Source organism: Protomyctophum bolini, assembly GCF_963924005.1.
Source record: "Protomyctophum bolini genome assembly, chromosome: 15".
Classification (NCBI taxonomy): Eukaryota; Metazoa; Chordata; class Actinopteri; order Myctophiformes; family Myctophidae; genus Protomyctophum; species Protomyctophum bolini.
Genome location: NC_137876.1, coordinates 15,574,723 through 15,584,722, shown reverse-complemented (window position 1 = coordinate 15,584,722; position 10,000 = coordinate 15,574,723). Strand labels below are relative to the sequence as shown.

Sequence of the window (10,000 nt, the reverse complement as noted above, 5' to 3'; positions counted from 1 at the left end):
GACTTTAGCAGGCAATCCAAAAAGCACAAACAAAGCAGACATTTGCACAAAATAATGAGGGAAGCATGGGCTACCTCAAGTGACACTAAAGACAACACGTTGTCAACACACAGCCTTTCCTCACAGTCTCACACAGCACTGGGCTGCTGCCATTTACATACAGTGCAACCTCCCCTGACTGGGAGTCTGGGACACACACTATGTCAATATGGCTTTGAAAAAGAGATCTACAAGCAATCGGAAATTGATGTTTCAACTAAGCACATCTCTAGACTGGTAGTGTTAACTAATGAATAAACATTCTCACCTTGTAGAACTTGGCTCCTGTATCGTTCTGGAACAGACTGAGGCTCTTGCTGTCCAGCCTCCAGTAATGTCTCTTCCTCTGAAGAAAGGAGACAGACAACCAATACATACTATACATTACATAAAAACATGAATAGCGTTGCTGTCGGGCAGAAACCGCTTATCTCCATATTCTAACTTTTTGTGTTTTTTTTCGTAAATTAACGCCCCTACTTGATCATACTACAACGTCACACAAAACGTCAACATCAACGTCAGGGATACAAGATTGAAATGTGGCGCGAAGAAAGATGTTCTCGAGTAGAAGCTTTAATCAAATGTCAGTCCACACCAACACAACACAACGCTTTAGAGACCGCTGCAGCATTCTGGACTGTCCCGTTGCTGACTGGCACCATGACGTGGCATAATTTTTAGTCTCGCCAGTCGCTATACGAGTTGGAATAAAATATGGATATACCAATTCTTACACCACATCAAGGCTTTTATTGGGTATTATTTTGGATAATTCCGATTTCGGTTTGGGGGTTCTGGTCTAATGACCGGATGGTAAACCGGACATTGTATGCCTCCCAGGCTACTGTTGGGAGTAGTATCCAAGCCCTCTGTCACCTACCAGGTTGTCTCTGTTGGAGTAGTGGACCATCCAGCCCTCCCTCACCATCGTGGAGCTGCGCCGCTTAGTGTGTTTGATGGACTGCACCACTCGCATCAAGGGGATGTTGCTGCTAGTGGACGGACTGGACAGACACACACACACTTAAATTACTCCTCAATGCAATATATTAGACCGCAGAAAACGCTAACGCAATGAATTAACAAATCATCTAATCGGTTCTTAAGTGAATATTCCGACTCCACACACACCTGATGGTCTTGATGGTCTCCTCGTCCTTCTCCCTGTCCAGGAACGGTGAGTCCATGTAGAACATCTTGTCATCGGGAGTGGAGGGCTCTTCGGGGTCGTCCAGTCCCCTGCTGCCGTCCATGTCTCCACTGTCCACCTCCATGGTGTCCAGGGTGCTGTCCGAGTCTGGCCCGGGACTGGCAGGTTCTGGACACACATATGCAGCAGTACAGACAATATTTACTACTGTCCACCTCAGTGTCCAGGGGTAGCGGTTTCAGATGTTATCAGATGATTTCATCTCCGTCATCAGCCCTTACAGTATCAAGACCATGGCATGGGCCCGGACGGTTAGCTCAACCGTCTGGACACCTAGGCTGCCAAGCCAGCCGGACGGTGTGCCGCGGCCTCGACTCCCGAGCCCGACGGCCTTTGCCGCGTGTCACTCGTCATCTCTCCCCCTTCCCTGTCTGTATACTGTTCCCTATCAATAAAGGCATAAAAAGCCCCAAAACTAAAAAATAAAAATAAAAAAGACCATGCAATGGAGCCAGTATATGGACATTATCCTACATATTGACGTTGTAGTCAGTCATTGTCCGACTTCGCGTTTGGCACATTGTCTGACTACCACTTGTTCTGCATTTATACATACAATTGTATGGTACAAAACACTGAAGTCCTTAACCGGCCACATAAGTAAACACAAAGCGAAGTTGTTGTATAATGCAGTTTCACGATGCTTCCGCTTTGGTGGCAGTCATTTCACTTCCACGTTTCATAGTTGCCGACTCACGGAATACAGTAGGCAGTATGTGGAAATGTCCATATTACTCCATTGCATGGTCTGATTTTGACTGAATACTTTATTAGAAAACTGTAAGAGTCAGAACTGTAAACAGCACAAGGTACAGTGAGACATTAAGGCTTTCCATTGTGGTCCTATGTATGTGTTCAATTCATCAACATAAGCATAACAAATGTACACAATAATACATGTCATCAACAAATACAAATACAAAAAATCTCCTTTCGATGGGAATTTACATTTTGTGGTCTCCTGATATATGTTTTTTCAGGGCAATTTTGAAAGTGTCCTTTAATGGATGGTGTCAGTCAGGGCATTCCACATTTTGGTGGCAGAGTAGAATGAGAATGAGAATTTTCCCATGTTTTAAATGTTTTAAATGGGATACCAGATCATGGTCACTAGTGTCGTGGCTGTGGGTGTCACTCACTTTGGAGAAGTATAAGTATGACGCCAGTATTGAGGGCAATGTCTCTTTGACTATCTTAAATACCAATCCCATTGGTATTTGCTTATATTCTGTCTTCTACCCTGGGCCATCTCAAACTAGCAAAGTGTGTTGGAATTACAGGTGGGTCCGTAGTTTGTTTTGGGAGATATGAAGCTTAGTTTTTAGTAACCGTACCTCCATTGAAGACCACCTCTCCCAAACAGTCTCTTGGTACCTTAGAGGCGCAGCGCTTGTGGCAGTTGAACCTGCAATCTGAGAGAGAGCAGAGACTAGGGATGGATACGGAACAGAATTGACAGCTTTACACGCAATTCCTAGCTTGCACAATGTGAGTTAATAACTTGATATGAAGAAGTGAAAAAGAAAGTGTCGAGATTTATGTGTAAACGGCATGAGTCCCAGTAAAAATTAAAAATAAACATACGGAAGATGCATGCTTGGATAATGATGATGCCATTAATAATATTAGCGCCTTGCTGGTGTTCATTTTGTGTCCTGGAGATATGATATATGATATTGTCATCTGCTATTGTCATGGCTGTTAAAAGTGAAGCACATGTGAATGAACTCAACCGGCTGTTGTATACCAAGTCATGCTGACCCTTATGTGTCTGTGTACCAAACTGGGGTAGTGTTTGGTTCCATGTGTACACTCTCAGAGTTAAATCAACAGGGATTCTACAATATAAATTGGATTCCCAGAGATAGAAATGCCATTAAATGGGGGTCGGTAGCCTAATGCATGTCAAACTGGGGGTCCTTGAAATGTCAAGGACCCCCCAGTTTGACATGCATCTCAACGAAAATGGTTGAGAATCACTGCTAGAGCCGTAACATCTTCTCTTATGGGGGTACCCTGGCATACTGTATCTTTTCAAATGGGGCTCCGCGGCCTAATACGTGTCAATGTGGGTGTCCTTGACATGGAAAGGTTTGAGAGCCACTGATGTACAGTACTTGTACAGTACCTTTGCACTGCATGCCCTGGCGAAAGAGGCCCTTCAGCAGCCGCTTGCAGAACTGACAGATGGTGGGACGAGTGTAGGTGTGGACGGCGAAGGTGTGGGGCACCTGGAATCAACCAATTCATGGTTCATTTCGGTGCTTTACAGTTACATGGTAAAATATTTCAGTTGTATTTACATTAGGAGTAACACAAAACAAAACCGAGAATGAAACAACAGAAAGAAAAGAAAATATAAATATATATATATATATAATATATATATATTGGTAAAATGAAGATGAACAATAAGATGAAAACAATGATCAGCAGATTTAAGCTCAGACCAAACGAGGAATAAGGAAATTATTGATCTTATAATAATGTTTTTGATTCACCTTGACTCGACCCAGCACCATCTTCTCCATCCAGATGGGCCTGCCGCTCCACGACAGGATCCTCTTCCCCGCCTCCTGGTGCGAGCGCTGCTGTGAAGGAGGGAAGGAAGGTGGTGGAAAAAAGTACTTGCATTTGTTACTTAAGTCAAAGTATCAATGCTGCAATGGAGAACTACGCCGTTACAAGTAAAAAGTCTGGTTATCAAAATTGACTTGAGTAAAAGGGCTAAAGTATCGGTACTGTATCAAAATGTACTTAAAAGTACCAGTTGCGCTCTGGATAAAGGTTCTTCTGCTTTTGGTGCAGCGTTCAGTGTGTCTGAATAGACCAATCACAGGGGAAGACTGATGCTGGTCTGTCTTTGTCTGTTTTTTGGGCCTTTCACCTCAGTCTCTTTGCCACGGACTGCTGGACGAGCGTCTCTTCAAACTTGCTCGTTATGCAGAATGTCCTATTTCGCAAGTTCAAAATGTATCAACATCTTTTGAAAAGAGCCGATCTACAAGCTCACAATGCGTCGCGTCTCGACAGATTGTGCGCTTGTAGATCGGCTATTTCCAATTGGCCGAAACGTATATATAGGGCTGAAGTGGTTCATGTCTATGTTTTGTAATATAGACATTAAATGTACAAGTAAATGTACAATATTTTCCTCTGTAGTGGAGTAGAAGTAAAAAGAATTATGAATTGGAAAAAACATACAAATACCTCAAAATTGTACAGCACTTAAGTAAACGTACTATAGTTACTTTACACCACTGGAAGGAAGGAAGGTAGTGAGAGGAAGGGATTACGGGCAAAAGGGAGAGAGCAGATACAGGGGGGGGGGGAATTAAAGACTCAGGAAGAGCGTTTTAATGAGAGGAAAAGACAAAACGCAGAACCGCATGAGATTTAACGGAAACGATGGAGTAATAGATGGAAAACAGAGGAAAAGTATTACATTTAATTAGCGCGCCTTAACGCAGTTTAAACAATCCCAGTGCTCTATGAAAGGTCACTGAATTTTTTGCTGAGATCAGCCACACATTTCTGCTCCCATAATGGACAAAGAGAGCCGTCTGGACAGATGTTTCTGCCTCCCATTATGGTTAAAGATCGCAAAGTTTGGACCGCCGTAAACAGATGTGGACGGTTTGGAAAGATGGAGATCGAGCAGTCGGCCCACAGATGACGACATGCATAAACATAGACTCTCCGTGACCTTTTTAACGTTGTTATGCCCTAATTGCATTTCCTGACAACATTTCATAGAGTGAGCGATACAACGAGGGGAATATTCCGTCAAAGTAATTTCACGCAAAGCGGTTTCATGAGACTAGCTGCACCGTGAGAGTCCGTAGCGTCCAACAAGCTCTGTTCCTGCTGCGTTGTGTGGCCTCGGGGGAATCCATCAGTGGAAAATAAATGGATAAAGTGTAAAACGTCTAGCTGGAACGGCCTTTTCTCGGCCATATCATGACATTTTTCCCAGTGAAACACAGGGGCTCGGTGCGTCTTAGCCAATCACAGCGAGGGTTTAAGGGAAGTTGTTGCAAAAACGGTGACATTTGCTGTTATGTTATGATTATTATGGAAAAATATACCACTGAAAGATTGTATAACGACGGCTTTTGTTTGAAAAGGTTACAGAGTACTACTTTGAATAAAGAGTGAATCGTTTGGATTTGAATCAAACTTACATCAATTGTCTACAAATGTATTAGGATATTTTATAACGCTTAATTTTGGAGCCAAGACATTTGTTGCTGATTTTACACGTCCCTGTTTGTCTTTGGCGCCACGCCAAACTATATACAGTAAGATGCAGAACTCATAAATGTTCATAGCGTACACGAAGAGTTGCGAGAGCCATGCTTCATTTTTTAAGTCGAGGACATTCCCCCTTCCCACCAATCACAAATCACATAGGGCTGGTGGCATGATTATGAGATTTTACATGCAATTTTATTATATTGTCGTTGAACTTTGGAATAAATTAAAAAAAATGAATACAAAATTTGGTTTTAGGCTTCATAAACAAAAGGTGCACAGGGCAGATATTAAAAACAACTAACATAATTTAATAACTGCATAGTGAATAGTGGAAATGAATAGCGGAAATATCAGATCTACAAGCTCAAAACACGTCACGACATGACGTGTTTTGAGCTTCTAGATCGGCTATTTCCACTACTGTTTTTTTCAAAATATATGAACATCTTTGCAAGACCCACAGTGTTATTTTTTCCCCCTAAACAATAAACATCATTGATGTTCATTGTTTAGTCTTGCAATGCCATTGGTCATGATATTTGCATATACAGTAAATACCCCCCACAGAGGCAGAAATTCACAACTTCAAAATCTCTGGAAGTAAAATGTCTGTAATATATATATTTTTTTGTGATCATCAGAATGTCTAGAACATGTACATTTATTATTGTGAAAGTAGAAATATATCCGGGTTCGTGGAAAAATGTGACCAGATTTGACTGAGAGCCTGCCATTGTGCAACCTCCAGCATTTCACCAGAGGAGAAAAGCTGAATTTATTTATATTTTATCCAACATGAATAATTAGCACAGGCAGACTCTTCACGTACTAGAGCATGTCTGAAATAAATGTCAGAGCTGAAATTGTCAAATGTGAATATGAAATAAATGCTTAAACATGTAGCTAGGTGTAATGTTAGAGTCCACAGAAGTGAACCTTTCACTAAACAATGTGCTTTCATATGACATGAAAAAAAAAAAAAAATCCAATGGCAGTCCCTCAGTCAAATTTGGCCACAAATAATTATGACGATTATGCAAAAGAAAAATGTGCGATTATCTCAAATAATTGCGATTAGTTACTTTACACCACTGATTAGATTAGATTGAATTTGTGACCCTAAACCCACCTCTTCCAGGAGCAGCACTGTGCTCTCGGTGGGTGTTGGCCGGGGGACAGACAGGGACGGTCCAGGGAGGGACACGTTGGACAGCCGCCTCTTCCTGACCCCAGTACAGTTGTTGGGGATCTTGAAGGCACAACGCTTGTGGTAGTTCAGCCCACATCCTATAGCCCACATTAAAAAAAACAAAAAAACAGAACGGTTATTTACATAAAAGTGGGGATGCTATATGCCAAGAAAAGCTATATTACACTGCTCAGGGTCCTCCAAACCAAGCATTATAACTAAAAACTATAACTACATTGTCATCGCGCCATTGTCTTTGTTATAGTTGTGGTGTGGACTCTGCTTTTAAAAAAAATCTCCAACTTCAAACGGCTTGTGTTTTTTTGTGAATTAACAGCCTGCTTGATCATACTACCGTGTCACACAAAAGTATCGAAAGTAGCAGTTCTATGAGCTGGATAAGTTTTGATCCTGATCAGGCAGGTTTCTGAACAGTCCACGGCCCTCCTCAGAGACAGTGAGTAGACAGAAATGGTGCCATCTTATAAGGAACATTCGTGAGGACCAATTATATGAATTATATAAAGGACAAATGTATGCCATATCACAATATTACAATATCCAAAAATCCCAGACGATATCTAATCTCATATCACAATATTGATATATACTATATTCCAGGCCTAATGTAGGCTATACTGGGTATGCATTATACTGTAGGTATATACTGTATATATTATATATTTGTAATTATTTTCCTTGCCACAGCTGCCACAAGATGGCTCCACTCATATATTCTAAATCCACCCGTCCACTAATACTACTGGTGGATGAATCAACTAGCCTACTTAAACCATTTAGGCCTGACGTCGACGTTTAAAAAATGTCTTCTAAATCCGAAATACTGTTTCTGTATCAGTGGTGCTCAATATTTCATGTCAAGGACCCCAAAAATGATATCTAATTGGCCACCAACCCCCATCTGAAAACATGTTGTTCCAGGGACCCCTCCCCCAGAAGCAATTCTCACTGTGAAAGTATATATATATATAGTTAAAACACCAAAAGGGGTTCCCGCCTAGAGTGGGTTAAACATAAGTCATTCTCTAAGAGAGAATTTTGAATGAATGCAGCCCTAATGACATGAAAATGAAAGAGCATGCAGCGAGTCAATTCCATCCAAAGATGACAAAAAAAAAGAATGAAAGGAGAGCCGACGTCCCACAATTCCACTGGGTTCCGAATGTCAGGCATTTCTCTGGCTACGGTGCCCAGACCAAAGCCCTCTCATCTACATCTCACTAACTCTCGTCTACATCGCACTAATGCATTCTTGAGGTCGCAGATGTGGTGGGCGTGTGTGTGTGTGTGTGTGGGTGTGTGTGTGTGTGTGTGTGTGTGTGTGTGTGTGTGTGTGTGTGTGTGTGTGTGTGTGTGTGTGTGTGTGTGTGTGTGTTTGTGTGTGTGTGTGTGTGTGTGTGTGTGTGTGTGTGTCTCTTTGAAGACAGTTTGGCATTGGCACACTGGGTTCCTACAATCTTCAACAGGGCGCTTCAAAGTACCACTCCACTGAAAATTCAGGACATAGACCTGATCTGCTTTCTCTATATGATGTTTTTCCATGACATGATTCGTCTTGGTCTTTGGTTAGGACCCTGAACCACTTAAACCCCATAGGGTTGAGCGGAGTCCCCCAGGGCTCCAAGCTAGTGTATTTTCTGTTTTCTGTCATTGTGGGGGAAAGCTGCGTCGCGGAACTTGTGAGCTTGTCGGTCTGCCATTTTCAGCGAAAGCTTTCCCAACAAGACGGACGCTGGCGTTTTTAAAGTGGTTAAATGAACCGCATGTTCATGCACGCGCACATGTATGCCATACAGTATAATATACTGTTGCTGTCGGGAGGAAACCTCATAACTCCCTTTTTGAGGTTTTAGATATTTTTTGTCATAAATCAGTGTCATTGAACACCCTTTACGTCTGTGTGTTCTTTCGAAAATATTGAACCAATGGAAAGTAGTAAAAAGTGCTTTGGACAAAACCTCTTAACTCCATTGGACCCTCAAAATGTCTGCTAAAGCAACTAACTCCACCACCTCTCCCCTCTCATGGAAGTAATTGAGAATATATAAAGTTACAACACCAACTTTGATGAGGCTGTATTGCTTTGTTTTAAAAATATAAGGTTTTCTTTATTTCCTGATTTGTTTTTATTTTAAAATTTCTGAGAAATGAACATTTTGGAGTTATGAGGTTTCCTCCCGACAGCAGAGATATACTGTATATATTTTTTGGGAAAAGGTCCTTATGCACACCGACGAGGGACAGGTGCGTCGGATAAATGAACTGGAAGAGTAGGAGAAAACTGGAGTCTCACACATTGTCTTCACCTAGAGAACTTAATTTAAGCAACATTTCGGTTGGTCAAACCCGATGAAGGTCTGACTGACCAAAACGTTGCTTAAACAACATTCTGTAGGTGAAGTCAATTTCCTCTTCTTTGTAATTCCCCCTCCCCCCTTTTAAAACCTGTGCGTGGATGTGTGTGTGTGCATGCGCATGTGAATGCATTCGTGAGTGCGTGATTGCGTGTCTTTGTGTGCGTGCGTGCGTGTATTTCTGTATATTCACCTTCACATTTGAGGCCTTGTCGCACCAGGCCCCAGAGCATCTCTCCACAGTAGTCACAGAAGGTGGGGGCCTTGTAGGAGTGAACGTACAGGGCATGGGGTCGGATCTGGAAGTCCTCTACTGTGGCCAGAGCTAGAAGCAACACACAACTTATAAATTACATGGAACCAAACATACAACATATATATGTACCCAAACATACAACTTACAAATTACATGTACCCAAACATACAACTTACAAATGACAACTTATATAGAACCAAACACCAACTGAAGGATGATGATGGCATAATAATAATAAATTATGATGAGAACACATCAGCAAAGCAGAAACAGACAAAGAACAGAGAAGGTATTTAGTACAGATATTGAGAGGGTTGGAGAGTTATGCATGATTTGTTATAAATTAATAAAATAACTGTTGTTCAGTCCGGGACCTTGGCGTGCAAGACTAACTCAGGCTTCAGGGTTAGGCTAAAAAATAATGGCCATAAGCCTTCATAAAATAGCTGTTTTACTGTCAAGTATAATAATAATAAATGTGTGCATCTAAACATTTTACACCGTCAGGGAGAATGTACAAACATTCCTATGTCAAACCTTCCGTGTTTCAACGCTATACTAGACTGGAACTCACCTATGCTTTCTATGGCATAGGCAGCTCCCGGCAGGATCCGCCGGGAGAAACTAGACAGCTGCAGGACATGAGACTAATTAATTAGAGCGACAGAGAG

At 41.8% G+C, this 10,000-nt stretch overlaps 1 protein-coding gene across 3 annotated transcripts in view; it reads right to left on the bottom strand.

Moving 5' to 3' along the window:
• prkd3 (protein kinase D3) overlaps positions 1 to 10,000 on the bottom strand; it is a 95,013-nt gene that overhangs the window by 27,375 nt on the left and 57,638 nt on the right. For 2 of the 3 annotated variants that reach the window (XM_080784853.1, XM_080784855.1), the window contains exons 4-11: positions 9,267 to 9,398; positions 6,639 to 6,796; positions 3,754 to 3,843; positions 3,381 to 3,483; positions 2,587 to 2,664; positions 1,174 to 1,360; positions 923 to 1,046; positions 308 to 385 (exon numbers count right to left, since the gene is read on the bottom strand). In XM_080784853.1, coding sequence (XP_080640979.1) covers positions 308 to 385; positions 923 to 1,046; positions 1,174 to 1,360; positions 2,587 to 2,664; positions 3,381 to 3,483; positions 3,754 to 3,843; positions 6,639 to 6,796; positions 9,267 to 9,398 — 950 coding nt within the window. The remainder of the gene's footprint in view (positions 1 to 307; positions 386 to 922; positions 1,047 to 1,173; positions 1,361 to 2,586; positions 2,665 to 3,380; positions 3,484 to 3,753; positions 3,844 to 6,638; positions 6,797 to 9,266; positions 9,399 to 10,000) is intronic. The other variant, XM_080784854.1, reaches the window with a different exon arrangement.